At 52.2% G+C, this 16,231-nt stretch overlaps 8 protein-coding genes across 8 annotated transcripts; 4 read left to right on the top strand and 4 right to left on the bottom strand.

Annotated features, from left to right (window-relative positions):
• Positions 1-122: 122 nt before the first annotated feature.
• Positions 123-2,220, bottom strand: PC9H_008026 (uncharacterized protein; the record flags this gene model as incomplete). The annotated part of the gene is made up of 6 exons (XM_036777546.1): positions 123-156; positions 214-1,716; positions 1,769-1,939; positions 1,993-2,029; positions 2,078-2,101; positions 2,157-2,220. 6 exons carry the CDS (start codon positions 2,218-2,220, stop codon positions 123-125), a joined length of 1,833 nt encoding a protein of 610 aa, XP_036631166.1.
• Positions 2,221-3,164: 944 nt separating this feature from the next.
• Positions 3,165-3,960, top strand: PC9H_008025 (uncharacterized protein; the record flags this gene model as incomplete). The annotated part of the gene is made up of 4 exons (XM_036777545.1): positions 3,165-3,291; positions 3,351-3,550; positions 3,602-3,817; positions 3,868-3,960. The coding sequence occupies 4 exons, from the start codon at positions 3,165-3,167 to the stop codon at positions 3,958-3,960; spliced, it is 636 nt and encodes a 211-aa protein (XP_036631165.1).
• Positions 3,961-4,231: 271 nt separating this feature from the next.
• On the bottom strand, positions 4,232-5,737 carry PC9H_008024 (uncharacterized protein; the record flags this gene model as incomplete). The annotated part of the gene is made up of 7 exons (XM_036777544.1): positions 4,232-4,396; positions 4,451-4,660; positions 4,713-5,064; positions 5,123-5,401; positions 5,452-5,483; positions 5,533-5,541; positions 5,600-5,737. 7 exons carry the CDS (start codon positions 5,735-5,737, stop codon positions 4,232-4,234), a joined length of 1,185 nt encoding a protein of 394 aa, XP_036631164.1.
• Positions 5,738-6,177: 440 nt separating this feature from the next.
• Positions 6,178-7,366, top strand: PC9H_008023 (uncharacterized protein; the record flags this gene model as incomplete). The annotated part of the gene is made up of 5 exons (XM_036777543.1): positions 6,178-6,575; positions 6,628-6,754; positions 6,817-6,945; positions 7,002-7,063; positions 7,117-7,366. 5 exons carry the CDS (start codon positions 6,178-6,180, stop codon positions 7,364-7,366), a joined length of 966 nt encoding a protein of 321 aa, XP_036631163.1.
• A 145-nt stretch (positions 7,367-7,511) lies between these two features.
• PC9H_008022 (uncharacterized protein) lies at positions 7,512-10,840 on the bottom strand (the record flags this gene model as incomplete). The annotated part of the gene is made up of 13 exons (XM_036777542.1): positions 7,512-8,192; positions 8,248-8,765; positions 8,816-8,940; positions 8,991-9,427; positions 9,483-9,700; positions 9,750-9,815; positions 9,869-9,915; positions 9,969-10,005; positions 10,054-10,235; positions 10,289-10,463; positions 10,515-10,537; positions 10,595-10,617; positions 10,670-10,840. The coding sequence occupies 13 exons, from the start codon at positions 10,838-10,840 to the stop codon at positions 7,512-7,514; spliced, it is 2,703 nt and encodes a 900-aa protein (XP_036631162.1).
• A 709-nt stretch (positions 10,841-11,549) lies between these two features.
• On the top strand, positions 11,550-13,981 carry HSP70_3 (70-kilodalton heat shock protein; the record flags this gene model as incomplete). The annotated part of the gene is made up of 9 exons (XM_036777541.1): positions 11,550-11,606; positions 11,661-11,709; positions 11,770-12,031; positions 12,080-12,155; positions 12,211-12,287; positions 12,339-13,114; positions 13,170-13,412; positions 13,462-13,665; positions 13,716-13,981. 9 exons carry the CDS (start codon positions 11,550-11,552, stop codon positions 13,979-13,981), a joined length of 2,010 nt encoding a protein of 669 aa, XP_036631161.1.
• Positions 13,982-14,405: 424 nt separating this feature from the next.
• Positions 14,406-15,191, top strand: PC9H_008020 (uncharacterized protein; the record flags this gene model as incomplete). The annotated part of the gene is made up of 5 exons (XM_036777540.1): positions 14,406-14,450; positions 14,505-14,689; positions 14,748-14,886; positions 14,947-15,049; positions 15,097-15,191. The coding sequence occupies 5 exons, from the start codon at positions 14,406-14,408 to the stop codon at positions 15,189-15,191; spliced, it is 567 nt and encodes a 188-aa protein (XP_036631160.1).
• Positions 15,192-15,210: 19 nt separating this feature from the next.
• Positions 15,211-16,102, bottom strand: PC9H_008019 (uncharacterized protein; the record flags this gene model as incomplete). Its single annotated transcript, XM_036777539.1, has 3 exons — positions 15,211-15,244; positions 15,293-15,543; positions 15,605-16,102. 3 exons carry the CDS (start codon positions 16,100-16,102, stop codon positions 15,211-15,213), a joined length of 783 nt encoding a protein of 260 aa, XP_036631159.1.
• Positions 16,103-16,231: the final 129 nt, after the last annotated feature.

Genomic DNA, 16,231 nt, shown 5'->3' with positions numbered 1-16,231 from the left:
GGGGGAGTCTTGTAATACAGATTGGTTGCATTGCCGAGATGAAGAACTGCAAGGATGTTAGCTGTGGCGAAGGGAATAAGAGGGTAGGATGCCTACCTGAGACGAAGGAGAGCGGAGCGGAATCAGTCCAAGTCAGCGATGGAAGGTGTTGATCGGCTGGTAGTATTGTATGTGTTAGATGATGGAACAATGAGAGCAAGGTCGAAAGCTTACGTTTCTGGAGTGTGGGTTTCTGATTCGGCGACTGTCTCGACATCAGCTGCGTCGGCGTCTTGAGCATTCTGAGTCTCGTCGGCGTCACGCTTGTAGCCTCCGTAGCCCCCGTAGCGGCCACGACCGAATCCTCGACCGAGGCCGTATCCGCCGAATTGTTCAGCTTGAGTGTCGGCAGTGGCAGCTTCCTCGCGCTTGTAGCCTCCATAGCCGCCATATCTGTATCCTCGACCATAGCCGTAACCGCCGTAACCGCCAAATTGTTCAGCCTGAGTCTCAGCAGTGGCAGCTTCCTCGCGCTTGTAGCCTCCATAGCCGCCGTATCTGTATCCTCGACCATAGCCGTAACCGCCATAACCGCCAAATTGTTCAGCCTGGGTCTCAGCAGTGGCAGCTTCCTCGCGCTTCTCCTTGGTGGGCTCGGCCTCGCGCTTGTATCCGCCAAATCTGCCCCCGTAGCCGTAGCCCCCGTAGCCGCCGTATCCATGGCCGCCGCCGTATCCTCCTCCGTAGCCGTAGTTGCTGGCTTGCTCAGCTTGCGTCTCAGCAGTGGCAGCTTCTTCGCGCTTGTAGCCTCCATAGCCGCCCCCGTGCCCGTAGCCGCCGTAGCCGCCGTATCCATAGCCGCCGCCGTATCCTCCTCCGTAGCCGTAGTTGCTGGCCTGCTCAGCTTGCGTCTCAGCAGTGGCAGCTTCTTCGCGCTTATAGCCGCCGTAGCGGCCTCGACCGTATCCGCGGCCGTATCCACCGTAGAAACCGCCGAATTGTTCAGCTTGAGTAGCAGCCTCCCCGCGCTTGGTGAGCTCTTCCTCGCGCTTGTATCCGCCATAGCCGCCGCCGTACCCTCCGTACCCTCTGTATCCTCTGTATAGTCCGTATCCACCGTATCCGTAGTTGCTGGCTTGCTCGGCTTGCGTTTCAGCGGTGGCAGCTTCTTCGCGCTTATAGCCGCCGTAGCGGCCTCGACCGTATCCGCGGCCGTATCCACCGTAGAAACCGCCGAATTGTTCAGCTTGAGTAGCAGCCTCCCCGCGCTTGGTGAGCTCTTCCTCGCGCTTGTATCCGCCATAGCCGCCGCCGTACCCTCCGTACCCTCTGTATCCTCTGTATAGTCCGTATCCACCGTATCCGTAGTTGCTGGCTTGCTCGGCTTGCGTTTCAGCGGTGGCAGCTTCCTCGCGCTTGTAGCCACCGTAGCGAACCCGGCCATATCCTCGACCGTAACCGCCGTAGAAGCCGCCGAATTGTTCAGCTTGAGTAGCAGCCTCCTCGCGTTTGTAGCGGCCGAAGCCTCTGTAGCCGCCGTATCCACCGCCATAGCCTCCAACATATCCTCCGTAGCCACCGTAGCCATAGTTGCTGGCTTGCTCTGCTTGCTTCTCAGCGGTGGCAGCCTCTTCACGTTTGTAACCTCCGTAGCCTCCGCCGTAGCCTCCAGGGAAGTAACCGCCAGCCTGCTTCTCAGCTGTGGCCGCAGTGTCCTTCTTCTCCAAAATTGGTCCACTAGCGTGGGTTGGATCAGTATATGTCATGAATGAACAAGAAGTGAGCTTACGTGGGGATATCCCGGGTCTTGTTCATTTTGTCCTTGCCAGTGTGACTCTTCTTCGTGTGATCGTTGAAGACAGAGTTGGCTGCCTGTGGGACGACAGACACATCAGGCACGGCCAAGGGCGGGCTTCCCACCGAAGCATCAGTGCGGCTATCAAAGTCTCTCGTTTGGAACCTGTAAGGATATCGGGTCAGTACTTGGATGATAGTGAGGGGTATTGGGCTCACGTGTTGCCATTGAGCGATCGCTCGTTTACTGCAACGCCTAGATAACTGTAAGTTGACGGCCAAGGATTGAGAGGTTGAGTCAAACCTTTAACTTCCGGGGAAGTGGGGACTAGGCAATGAGTCAGTAAGCCGTCCATAAAGTACATTATTTGGGATAAACTCACCAGCCGGGAGAGCGTTGGCGAGGACGCCGGCGAAGACAAAGGCGACGAAAGACTTCGAGAACATTGCGATCAAAGCAGTAGACGAGATGAGATGCTAGATGCTGAGAGCGCTGCACTGTTGGTTTGAACTAGGAAATCCAACGACGTTATATACTACCAGATGGAAAGCAAACTGGCATTGCTCATGGAATACCGTCAGCCCCCAATTAGGGTAAGCGGTCGCGACCTTGCCCAGCAGATTGATTGCCGCAGCAACCGTACGGCACCAAACATGCTGAGAGCCACTAACCATGTATCCAAGACAATGTTGTGAGCTGGAGTAGTGAGTCAGTTACAGGTTGACCGCTGGAATGAAGTGCTTACGCCCTGCCGAAACGAATAGCCCGTCATTTTCCGTGCGCCTCGCAATGATCAGCGGGGCGGGGCGGTTACCGGTTATTCAATGGAACTAGACGGACAGCATCCATACACTTTACAGTGCACCTTGCGCGATGTAATCAAGATGGCGGGACAATATTCAGAGGCGCTTTGAGATGGTTTCTATTGTGAATTACGAGGACAAGCGTGTGCTGTCCAATCAAGGCTATGATTGACAGTAGAAGCCTACAACAGAAGATGAGGTTGCCGCGCCAGGTCACTGAAGAATCATCGTCGCACTAGTGAACTTCTAAACTAGCGCTCGGCATTGCAGGGTCGTATGTCGGACTAGATTCCCACAGTCACTCCCATCCCAAAGTCAAGCTGTCTGTAAACTTCCTAAACATCAGAAATTCAAGAACGCTGGGATTCAACCTAAATGACCCCTCGGCGGTCGAAACGCTAGCAAGAAAATGCCAAATGTCATCTCTGCCGCGAATGAGGTCGTTGCGCCAGCAACTCCTCGACAACCACTTCGTGCCACTATACTATACGAAGTAACAAACTATGCGACAAGAATCGCGAAGAGCGCACAATTCTTCAGCTACTCCACACGTCACCGACGGCACGCGCACCTCTTTCTTTCGAAAGATGTTGTGGCACGCCCAATCCCCCTCACTTTCACCACTCGCCATAACCATTATATCGGCTGCAGCAGTGAACTTCCTAGCCGTCTTTGTACACTTCTATGTCATCTTTTACCCGGAGAAATCTTATAGTGAGTATTTCTCAGTTTATATCGTGTATCGTGAATGATCTTGACGCAATTTGATTCAGCATACGCAGGCGGAGACCACCCTCGTGAACTCCTCGATGATGTTCCACTGGTCAACATGGCGTTTCATGATGACCCCCGCTATTTCGGCTTGAACGCCCATAATTCGTCAGTGGAGTGGAACAGTCTCCTACCAGCAGGCGGCGGGATCGTCTTCATGGGGGATAACGGCACTCCATACGATGTATCAATGTGGCACCAGGTTAGCGTCGAAGCTCGTCACGATAACGCGTATCTAACCACTTTACCGTAGCTCCGTTGCCTGAACTCCATTAGAAGGACTTTGATAGGGGAGGCCGACGATTATAAGCATGCAGAGCATTGCTTTCATTACCTTCGACAAGCTATCCTTTGCTCTGCAGACCTTACGCTCGAACCATTGCCTCCAAACTCCACTCAGATCCCCTCCTACCAAGAAGCACAGGCGCCTGGACCCGCGATTGTTCATACGTGCAAGAACTGGCGACAGGTAGGTCCACTCCCGTAAACGTAGGCTGTCTTGCTAATTCGAGCGTGTAGATATACCACTCCACAGAAGAGTTAAGCTCAAGATCGTCAACTTCCGACAAGCAGGCCCCCTTGAGCGGAGACGCTGCATCTGCTGGGCATTAACCTTCGGCCTCGACTCTCGACCTTTCGCTGTTGCGGTTGATCGATATCTTCTGGAGTGCGGCCTAATCTTTGTGGCGAGCGTGTACGACCTGTTGGGGGGGGGGGCACCCTCACTGGACTACTCACGAGTTCCGCTGTGTTCTACATACAACTGACGATGACGGTGTATAAACAGAGTGCACATACGTTAAGTAATATAGTGCTGAAGCCAAACTTGCTACGAATAATGTATTCCTTCTTCCTCGAACTCCCTATTTTTCGAAGGTTCATCCTACAGCTTAGCCTTTGACTGCACGATACTGTGACCTGAGTCTTCCAGCACTTTCCGGGCGAGCTTTCCGATGACGGGGAAGGTTCGAACAGAGATGTAGGCTGTGGCTGAGCTAGCTTGCCGACGGGCATAACGAGCAGCAATCCCTTGAGAGATCACAGCCAACTGAACGACAGAGCGATCAGTGGCCAACTAAACGGTTAGAGTAGTGATTCTTACCCTGAACAACATCCAGCTACGAACGAAAGCCATCTCTGGGATGGGGTAATCTAGGTTCATAAGGCGGCAGTACTCTGTCTCAATATCCTCCAAAGCAATGGGGACAACGCCTTTACTGTTCTTAAAAGCGACCATAAGAGCGTTGCCGCCATCGGTGACATCCTTCTCGTCGATTGACCAAGGAGAGGTCATATTCGCAAGATCAGCCAACTATGGGGCGGCGTAAACATTTGATGAGAATTAGAGAACGAGTGTTCCATACCGGGTTACCCAGCGTGCATAATTCCCAGTCAAGAATGCCGATGACACGGTTTTCCGTGGGATGGAAGATCATGTTGTCCAGTTTGTAATCTCCATGTACTATCCGTATGCCGAATCGACTCTCGTCTGGTACGTTGGTTTGATACCAAGAGATGAGCTCATTGAAAGCGGGGATATCGCCGACTGTTTTGTTCGATTCAATGTCGACTACGGCTGCTTGGGCGCTCGAGACACGAGATATAGACTTGATTTGACGGGCGAAATAAGCTGTGAGGGGGCCAAAGGTTTCGAGACCGATCTTCAGCGGGTCCAGCGAGCTGAGGTTGGCCAGAGCACGAACGGCGGCAAGCCAGCTGAATCAAGAATCCAGCTCAGTATACGATAGAAGGTTAACCGAGGATTGTTACATACCATTCCCGACGCGTTTCCGGGGAGACCTCAGGCATCCTCGGGTCGGTGAAAATGCGACCTTCCAAGAATTCCATTACGTAGAAAGGGGTCCCTATGATGGAGCTATCTTCACAGAGTAAGATGGGCTCGGGTATAGGCACTTTCTTCGATTCAGGGGTCGATGGATTAGTGTTATACTTGTGCAACGCGCTCAGCATCTTGAATTCACGTTCAATTTGGTGCGCCGTTTTCGAGATGAGACCCCCGTCGGGCTTCTTACGGAGCACGTATTTTGCTTTACTGGGAGTGCTGTTAACGCTGTGGATCTAATGTGGGCGCATGGAACCTACGTCGCGTCCGTCAGGAAGTACGTCGGATTTGACTTAAGTGCCGTTTCAGCGCGGGTTGCTGATAATATCATTGAAACTCACTTGACCGAACTAAAATATACAGAGATATCAGTTCTGGACCTTCTCCTAGAAGGACAATGGCGCGCACCTTGAACTGCTTGACATCAATAGGCCCTTTCATGATAGAAATATTCTTGAGGAGGTAGGCGTTCAGTTTTGCCTCGTCAATGTTGGCTCTGACGTCCCCATACTCGCCGCCAATCTTCTTCGGTGCATCGTTCGCCATGGCGGATAATGAGAGGTCCCAGTTTCCGGGCGCTTCACGTCTTAACTGAACATCCGGTTGTTATCAGTAGCCGGAGCTTCGGACATAAGTTAATCGGCATCCAACCACAGGCGAAAGTTTGCCTTTATTTGTTCGAAGTTGCGAGCTTAATTGAGGAGCCTGTTGAACGCGCATCCATCGAAGGTTTGGCGGAGTTCTCACCAAGACTCCAACGCGTGTTTGTGTGTTGTATGTGAATGAGTGTCTTACGGGCAGAAGCAGGGAAATGGAGTTCTGATACGAGACTCCGCTGTTGGAGCCTTCTCCTTGCCTGTTGGCAGAAACACCACTCGGACGACGTAGGCTGTCACTGCGAAGAACAACATCATGGTGGATAAAAGGGATGCTGGCCACGACAATGGCCTCCCCACCACAACTCCTCATCACCTCGACAGTAAAAGATGCGAAGATTCCAACCGGGCAACAAGCCGGGATCCTTTGTTATGGACTGCAAGGCAGCACTCTTGGAGTTCTTGGGGACGACGACATTCCTGCTTCTCGGTCTCGGAGGCATCCAGGCTGGCGCGGCAGCGTTAGGACATCCATCGCCCGACAGCCCACCGTCGATCCTGATGTTGATGTACATTGCGATGTCGATGGGACTCAGTCTCCTCGTCTCTGCGTGGCTCTTCTACCGGATCACCGGAGGATTGTTTAACCCTAATGTCAGCCTTGGGTTGCTGCTCACTGGCGTCATAGGGCCTGTGAGATTCGTACTCTATGTCATTGCTCAGATAGTTGGTGGTATTGCTGCCGCTGGCCTCGTGAGAGGCCTGACAGGAATGCCTCTTGCTTCCAAGTACGTCACTAATGATCATGAGCTTTTATTTTTACTGATATATCCTTTTCAGTACGAGGCTGTCCGCCCAAACATCCCTTGCACAAGGCGTTTTCATCGAGATGTTCATCACAGCCGCGTTGGTCCTATCAGTCTTAATGTTGGCTGCGGAAAAGCACGTAGCCACGCCCTTTGCTCCTGTGAGCCAGAATCCTTAGGAATGCTCTCAGTATCTTCAAACTAACTATGCATCTGCGCTCAGGTTGGCGTTGGGCTCACACTCTTCGTTGGTCATTTGTTTGCTGTCTTCTATACCGGCGCGTCGATGAACACGGCACGCTCCTTTGGAGTCGCCGCAGTGACAGGATTCCCCGATGGACATCATTGGATTGTGGGCCCTTTCTCTTTCGCTCCATAGGCCAATGTCTAACCACTCTCATGGTGCAGTATTGGCTCGGCCCGACCCTGGGATCGCTGCTTGCCGCCGGCATTTACAGCCTGCTCGTCCAGTACGTTTACTTCCCTTCTATATCAAAGCACTCTAAATCTAACCCCCGTATAGCCATCAATACTGGCTACTCAACCCGAACCAAGATACCGATAACCCACACCACTCCCCAGACGACCCTGTTGTTAGAGCGAAAGCTGCAGTCTCCGGGCAGCAGATTGAGCGGCATGAAGCAGAAGGTCAGGGACCCAGAAATTCGTTGAACACGAACAACGATCAAAAACCCGCAACAACAGGGAGCACGTCGGGACCAGCAATGAATGGAGGGTATAACCGTAGAGAGAAGGGAGGAAGCCCAGTGTAAGACAAATCATCACGAAGGTTTCCAACGATAAGATTAGCAAGTCCCAAACATTCTGTATTCTAGACAGATATCCAACGATAATCTGCTATAAAACTGTCGAAAGCACAATAATGATAAGCCTCTAAATCCCAGTGCATCGATACTGTCAATGTTCATGTTCACTGTGCTCAGGTCTCCCGCGAATCGTCCTCTTCCACGATGGAACGCTAAACACAGAGAACTTCGAGTGGCGAGCAACCTCTGGAGATGGCGTGGGGTGGCGTTTCTCTCGGGAGGCCGTCAATGTATTCGACAGAACGGACCATAAGTTGTTGGCGCTCATCGTTTTCTCGGAGTCGCCACTAAGAGGTGCTTCCGCGAACCTGGCAAGCCGCCTTGCTTCCTGCGTATCGCGCCGAGAAACGATGCTGCTGGGTGGTGGCCTTTCATGTGCATCAAAGACCCATGCCCATGCCCATGTTCCTGAGGTGGCCAACAGACCGTCCTTGATTCCCTTCCTATCCTTGTCAGACGCAGGTCCTCCATTATTCTGTGGTCGGGCCAGCGTTCCATTTTGAAACATCTTCATATTAAACATGGGATCCTTCTTTGCACGTTCGAGCTGGCGGTGGCGCTCCTTCTCCACAGATTTAGCCGCATGCGCGAATTTATGATCGAATTTAGCTTTGCCGTCGAGATAACGCCGGATGGCAAGTTCAGAGAGGGAACCAACGATGTCTTGGGGAACTTTGAATGCGTCGAGTTCGGATTCTGGCTCCAACGGGCGTATAATGCCTTGTGTCGACACACGTTCACGTATGATCGTGTCTTTCCAGACTGTTGAATTCTGCAGATAGGGAAGGTGAGCAGCTGCATGGGGAACAGGCCTATGTACGACTTACAATGGTGTTCTTGTACACGCTGCTGTCCCCAGCTGAGCGGCTCCCAGATGACGAACCCTCCAGAGCAAGGCTGGAATCAGATGAGGGAATCGTACTCGGCATCTCACTATGCGTGGGCAAGGGCGAGTCGCCTTGGTGGAACGACGAAGATCGCGAGCGCGGTTTTCGCCGGATAACTGACGATATCCTCGTGACGCCAGCTGAGAGAGAACGCCGCAGAGACGGGTTCTTGGTTCTCTCCCCAGCCGCCGGCGTTAGTGAATTCCCATTCTCATGGATGGTTTCAGTCAAAGGAGGCGAACGGGGTGTGATAGAGTCGGTCGTCGTCGACCTTTTCTGCGAGCGCCGATAGCTTTGACGGCGAGGTAAGAAGGACGGCATGGCGGGCGATGACATGGGGCTTTCCGGCAAGGTGGGCGACATCCCGGTGACATGTTTACAGAAGGCGGCCATGGCGCGGAAACAGAACTTCCCGGGAGTTGTGAACGAAAAGAGCACGGGAAGGACATGAGCAGCATCTAACGAATATTAAGGCACAATTTATGTAACTACTGCTTGTTTGACTCACCATCATATACCTGTAGGTGAACTTGGGTGGGTGGGTACTTTGCTTCAATTCCATTCAAGGGAGGGTACAAAGCCCGCGATTCAGGCCTTACTGAGAATCTAGACGGGTAGGCTGCCTTGTGCGCACTGAAAACGAGTCAACAACAAGACGCCTGGTGATACATGGGAAGACACACGTATAAATTATCTCATCTCGGAGGACCTCTTTCTCACTCGCAATGACCAACAACGGTGGGAGACCACCGAGATATGATAGTGCCGGGCTGACAAGCGGGTGCACGATCAGATGATTCTCCGTATACAGGTGAACTTGCTGGTCGATAGTTAGCGTCTCCCCACTTTCCGTGGCAATGCTGATTTTCTGACAATCCGGAGAATCGAATTGTGGGACGCAGGTCGTTGATCCGATATCGACAGGTAGAATCGACGAAGCGTTGGAGTTCCTTCGTGAACGAGGAACATTAGGGGCGACGGGATGGTCGACACTGAGGTGAAGCGCTTGTTTGAGTCGCGAACGGAGGGATGCATGGACTCGGGTCGTCATCTCATCAGATGGAGGAGGCCATAATGAACTCGGTTTCTGTAGAGACAGGCCGTATGTGGGTATAACATCCTAGAACGAGGGGTTGAGCTTGCGAGGATCATTAGAGGTGGAGTAAGATGCAAACCGTTGCTGTATTCATATGGATGCTGGGGAAAGAGTGGGTGAGGTCACACCACGGAGAAATGAGGACTCCACCCGCTGGCATGGGTAGATCTGTGTCTCGAATAACTTGAAGGAGTGCAAGGGAAAGACCGCCGCCTGCTGAGTCTCCTGAGATAACGATGTGACTTGGTTTTACAGGGCGATGCGCCGCGTCCGGGGGTGGTCGAATAAGATAGAGGTCTACAGCACATGGTGAATACAAGGTAATTTTGAATATAAAGATACACACAAGCTGCCAGTGCATCTTGCAGGGCACAAGGAAATGGATACTGAGGTGCTAGTCTGTAGTTGATGGCTGAACCGGTTATTAGCGTAGAGCGATGTCACAGTAGTCGCGTGCATACATACCAAACACTCTTCCATTTATCTTCCTTGCATATCGCTGTATGCTGTACCTGAAGTGACAAGAATCAATTTCGGCGCTTCGAGGTTGATACATCGGGCATACCGTTCTTGGTCCACGCTCCCGAAGTAGTATCCACCTACTTAGGGTTCAGGGATTGGTCGTCACACTGTTGTAACGTAGTGCGCACCTCCGTGAAGATAGAGAATACACCGCATTTCGTCCATCTCCTCCTCATAGTGACCTTGGTCTTGGGCGTTCGGGGAGGCCTCAGGAGTACCAGAAGGGCCCTTCGCCGTTGCTTCTTGCATCTTGTGCTTACGCTTCGCTTCACGCCAATCTTTCTTCGCCGCAATCCACTGCCCGTCCACGCTGCGCTATAGTGTCAGAGGCCAGTCACATCGCTGATGTAGAATAGAATGTACCCGTTGCTGCCGCGCACTTGCCACCATTTGATGCCGCCAACAACTCTGCGAGCCATGGCTTCACCTCCGAATACTTGAATCAAGTAGCTTGCGGCGTCCTCGCAGCATGACAGGGGCACCAAAAGCCGAACCACTCGCACCCATGGCGGGGATGGTATACGCGTATTGGAGAAGTCTATGGTGGTGCATTGGCAATAGGAGAAGTGATGAACGGAATATCAATCACCTTGAACTTCTTCGACTGTGTGACTGAATCAAAGTTCTTAGGCTAAGTATATTTCAGGAGGTCGTGTGCAACAGACGTACTATGTTGATGCTTCGAGGAACGCCTTCACCACAGTTTCAGGTGCGTTCGGTGACAGGAGCGACGCTGATACTCACCTTGATAATCGTGAATGCTTGGTCGTACAATAACTCCTCCTGTCTCAGCTGCGTCGTCTTCCCGTCCCGGAGATCTTTCTTCACTCGGTCGAAATAATGCTTGACCAACGTCTCGAAGACGATTGGGCCTATTTTCAACCCGGCCTGGGTAGTGAGAGTGTTGATTGGCATGGTGGTACGAAGGAAGGGATAAAACTTCTTATCATGCCACAGCAACGGCGCGTCTGGTTATATATACACCTGGCCACGGCGTGTAGTATAACGCTAGCGCTGTTTCGTGATGAAACTGTGCGCTTAGGGCAGCAAAAGTGCTGTTTCGGGGCCCGGGAAGTGGAAAATCGGAAACATCAAAGTGGTTGAGGAGGTCCTATATATACGGAATACCGGCGGTCATGGAGTAAAAGAGCATAACGTGGTCGCAGTCGACAAATCTCCATTCCCATACCGCCTGACGCAGGGACAGGCGTCCCCCGCATGAAATGGCCATACGGTCGTCGACGTACCCCGCAATGCAATATGACTGAGACGGAATTGGAGGAGGTTCCGCTCAAATGCGTGGGCACATGAAAATACGGGCACTCGCGTGGCCATTCTGACGATGCTGTAGAATTGAATTCGATATCCTGAATCTTCGTCGTAGATTCTCTTTTCACGGTTGTGCCTCAATCCTCTTCCTATATGGTCCCTTTCAAACTGGAGTTCATCGGCGCGAACAGCGCTCAACAACGGTATGCCGGGATGCGACCCCTGTCTCACTACGGTCGTTGCCCTCACGTGAATGGGTTTCCACGATCGAGAAAATTCGGGAGATTCCGCGGCAAGGTATTACAAACGCGTCCGCAAAAAATTTGAAGCTACCATTCCTTCCACTCCTACCACTATGTTCGCTGCAGGTCGTGCTCTCCGTACCGCTGTCTCTCGCTCTGGCAACTATGCCGTACGTGCAACACATTAGTGTCGCAGTCAATACCTGAACTCACCGCACTTTTAGAACCTTCCCCGTTCCGCCATTGCGCGCCATATGAACACGAAAGTCAATGGTGGGTTGTCGCGACGTTCAATTCCCAAATGTTTTTCGGTACTAACAAATATCTTTGTAGGCCCCGTCGTGGGTATTGACTTGGGTACAACAAACTCGTGTGTCTCCGTCATGGAGGGTAAGACGTCGAGGGTGATCGAGAACGCGGAAGGTGCACGTACAACACCGTCCGTTGTTGCTTTCACGAAGCACGGAGAGAGACTAGTCGGTCTGCCTGCAAAGAGACAGGCCGTTGTCAACTCTGCCAACACCGTTTTTGCATTCAAGCGGTTGATTGGACGACAATTCCGGGATAAGGAGGTCCAGGAGGATGCCAAGCATTGGTAGGCGCATCAGACTTTTTCGCTATCCTCAATCTCATAGTTTCATAGGCCATTCAAAATCGTGGAGAAGCCAGACGGAAGGCCAGCTGTGGAAGTCGACAACGGTGATAAACGTCAACAGTTTGTACGTACATGTCCGAAAATTTCCGCAAATGCCTTTTCTAACTTTCAAACTGTAGTCGGCAGAAGAGCTCTCGTCAATGGTCCTGGTGAAGATGCGTGAAACCGCCGAGCAGTTCTTGAACAAAAAAGTCAAGTGAGTGGACCGCGGAGTTTGTTGCCTTCTCATGCTCATCCCACACAATAGCCACGCTGTTGTCACTGTCCCCGCTTACTTCAACGATGCTCAGCGTCAAGCGACGAAGGATGCCGGTCAAATTGCTGGGTTGGACGTTCTGCGCGTCATCAATGAGCCGACTGCGGCCGCTCTGGCTTACGGTCTTGACCGCGCTGATTCATCCGTCATTGCCGTCTACGATCTTGGAGGAGGAACTTTTGATATTTCAATCCTGGAGATGCAAAAGGGTGTGTTCGAAGTGAAGTCGACCAATGGTGACACGCATTTGGGTGGCGAAGATTTCGACATCGTGCTTGTGAACCATCTCTTGAACGAGTTCAAGAAGGAGTCAGGCATTGACCTCGCCGGAGACCGCATGGCTATCCAGCGTATCCGTGAGGCTGCCGAGAAGGCCAAGATCGAGTTGTCATCGACGTCACAGACAGAGATCAACTTGCCATTCATAACTGCCGATGCATCCGGACCCAAGCACATCAACACCAAGCTCATGCGTTCGCAATTCGAGTCGCTCGTCGCTCCCCTCATTCAACGCACCGTTGACCCGTGCAAGAAGGCTTTGTCCGACGCTGGTGTTAAGCCCAGTGAGATCAATGAAGTCATCCTTGTTGGCGGCATGACTCGTATGCCACGTGTTGGAGAGACCGTCAAGTCTATCTTCGGTCGCGATCCTTCAAAGGGTGTTAACCCCGATGAGGCCGTCGCTATTGGTGCTTCCATCCAAGGCGGTGTCCTTGCCGGCAATGTCACTGACATTCTTCTCCTTGATGTCACTCCTTTGTCTCTCGGTTCGTACTTTTGCTCTCCAAGTTCCCCTCACACTAATGCTCGTCTGTCCTGCAGGTATCGAGACGCTCGGTGGTATCATGACCAAGTTGATCAGCCGCAACACTACCATCCCCACTAAGAAGTCGCAAGTTTTCTCGACTGCTGCTGACGGCCAAACTGCCATCGAAGTTAAGATCTACCAGGGCGAACGTGAATTGGTCCGTGACAACAAGCTTCTTGGCAACTTCAACCTCGTCGGGATCCCACCCGCTCCCAAGGGTGTCCCTCAGATTGAGATCACCTTCGACATTGATGCTGGTACGTGTCAACGCTTCCCACTCTTGCATCGTTCTAATAGCGTGTGTAGATGGTATCGTCAACGTTTCTGCAAAGGACAAGGCTACCAACAAGGATCAATCCATGACCATTGCTTCATCTTCCGGGCTTAGCGACAAGGACATCGAGAAGATGGTTTCTGACGCCGAACAGTACGCCGAGACCGACAAGGAGCGCCGCGCTCTCATCGAGGAAGCCAACAAAGCTGACTCGGTCTGCGCTGATACCGAGAAGGGTAAGCAACATTGCTTAAGCGAATGAGCTTGTAGCTAACACTTGTTGCAGCCATGAACGAGTTCAAGGACCAACTCGATGCTACCGAGAAGGAGAAGGTTACCAAGCTTGTCGCCGAGCTTCGTGAGATCGCAGTTAAAGGCCAAGCTGCTGACTCCTCCGTCACCGCCGAGAGCATCCGTGAGAAGATCAACGAGACGCAGCAGGCATCGCTCGGCCTCTTCCAGAAGGTCTACGAGAAGCGTAACGCTGAGAACAACGCCTCTGAGCAGTCTACCTCAGAGTCATCGGAGAAGAAGGAAGAGAAGAAGGACTAACCGTCTTTCCTTTCTTGTTGTCTCTCTTGCGCGTATCCCCTTCGCATTCACGCCCCCTTCACGCACCTTCCTCGTCACGGCCTCAGCGATTACCCTCCTACTCAGCATACCATTCAGACGTAAAAGTACACATCATTTATCTTACTAGCTATCATAGAGTCTATAGTTATTTTGCAATCCCCCCACTCAGTTTATGCTTTGGATCATTCCTGTTATGTTGACTGCACGTCGCTCGTTTGTAATTCTGCATCATCAATATGAAGACCAAAGTGTTTTGCTTATGCACACATGCTCCTCGCTAAGATTGTTCTATTCATTGAGTTTTTGAGGAGCTTGCCATTTTCTCGACAGAGTCTGTGTCAACAAGTCACGTTGCACACGAAGTGCGCAAATTAGTGGCAATTGCACTTCTGTTGCTGACCATATGGAGGCTCCCATATACTACTCGAAAGCTGAGTTCATAGAAACTGTACGTCCTTTGCCGCGTCGTCGTTTCCATTAACCTCTCACCTCCTCAGATCAGGACACCGGCAACAAAGTGTCTCGTCGCGCCACCATCGCAGGTCCCCAGAACATCATCCTCGGTGGGAAGACCATCATCTCCACGGGTGCAATCATTCGCGGCGACCTCAGGCGCACGGGGCCTGGCCATGCCGTCGTCATCTCTCTCGGCCGCTACTGCCTCGTAGGCGAAGGTTGCGTGATGAGGTACGCGTATAGTCGGTCTATGTCGTTCATGGATTGTTCTGAGAGTGGTAGTGCGCAGACCGCCGTACAAGACGTATAAGAACACGTTCAACTACTACCCGATGAAGATCGGGGACCATGTGCATATCGGCGCGGGGAGCGTCGTGGAGGCGGCGACGATTGGCAGTCATGTTGAGATCGGGAAGAACTGCGTTATTGTATGTCTCGTGTCGCATTTTCTCTCTCACAGACACACTCCTCACGATGCGAGTGCGTAGGGGAAGTTCACTATCATCAAGGATTGTGCTAAGATCGCAGACAATACGATAATACCGCCGAACACAGTCGTGCCGGCGTTGTCTCTCTTTGCTGGTTCGCCAGGTAAGTATCTCATAAAGATGGGTACTGTTTGTCTCAAGTTAGGCTAGGATGCTTCGTGGAGGACCTTTCGGAATCAACGCAGGAGATGATGGAGGCTCAGACAAAGCAATATTACACGCGATTCCAACCAATGGATCGCTGAATGCACTATTATAGTATAATCAATGTAGCAGTTCCTCGTGGACGTTGAAGTACCTGGACAGAATAGGTAACAATGCCAGATAGCAACTGGGGACTACGCACCGTTCAACCTTCCCCACCGCGCGACATTCCCCACTCACATAATCTCGTCCGTCTTCCGTATTATGCTTCCACTGGACGATCCACCGACCGATCACGTTCCCCGCCTTGTCGAAAGTCTCAGCAACGGTTTCTTCTTGCCCTTGCACGGGTATGGCGCGGTCCATTTTGTCCTTGACATAACCTATCAGCTCCCGCAGCTCCCATTTCGCGAACGGCCGATCGGTCTCTGCCAGGAATTCCGTATCGTAGACCTTGAATATTTGAATGGTTGCCCGTCATATACTGAGTGTGTTGTGTGTGTAATGGACTCACCCGGGTGATGCGCGGACGGAGCGTGAGCGTCAATGTAGTCATTTCGAGTCCCTCTACGCCGTTGTTCTCCGAGGGCGTTAAGCGGCTGAGCGTCGTGACATACGGGCGACCACACCACGAAACAAGCGCAGTCGATATGCCGCTCGTTCCCAATGCTGCGCAAACCAAGGCCCCACGAGCGATTGTAGGCAGTGTGGATTCGATGACAAAAATGAACGGTGCGAGGGTGGTCGAGAGGGTCAATGAGGCAACGGAGAATATTTTGAGTCGTCGGAATGTGTTGGATAGTGGTCCTTCGTAATCTACCGCGCCTACGAGGGGTTTTATGGGGACATGGGCTTTGGAGAGAGCATCCCCCGAGCGCGGTGCTGTTTTCGAAGCAAACGACCGCCAAGCGGGTAGGCAGTGGACGGGGCGAAACTGGCGCGCTGGGATGCTCGCGGTACAAAAAGGAGTCCACCGAAACAATGGCCGAGCGATGCAGAATTGGTGCAGCATCCGAGTTCAAGTGAAAACGCGAAGTCGAATAGGATTCATGATATTTCGAGAGCGCCGCTGAGTAAATGGAACTGACGAGTCAATCAATGACCGTGGGAGTCGTCGATAAGTCGACGTCGCCCGACCACG

The sequence above is a fragment of the Pleurotus ostreatus genome, assembly GCF_014466165.1.
Source record: "Pleurotus ostreatus strain PC9 chromosome Unknown scaffold_5, whole genome shotgun sequence".
NCBI classification, from domain to species: Eukaryota; Fungi; Basidiomycota; class Agaricomycetes; order Agaricales; family Pleurotaceae; genus Pleurotus; species Pleurotus ostreatus.
Note: the sequence above shows the minus strand (reverse complement) of the source record. Positions and strands in the feature narration are given on the sequence as shown.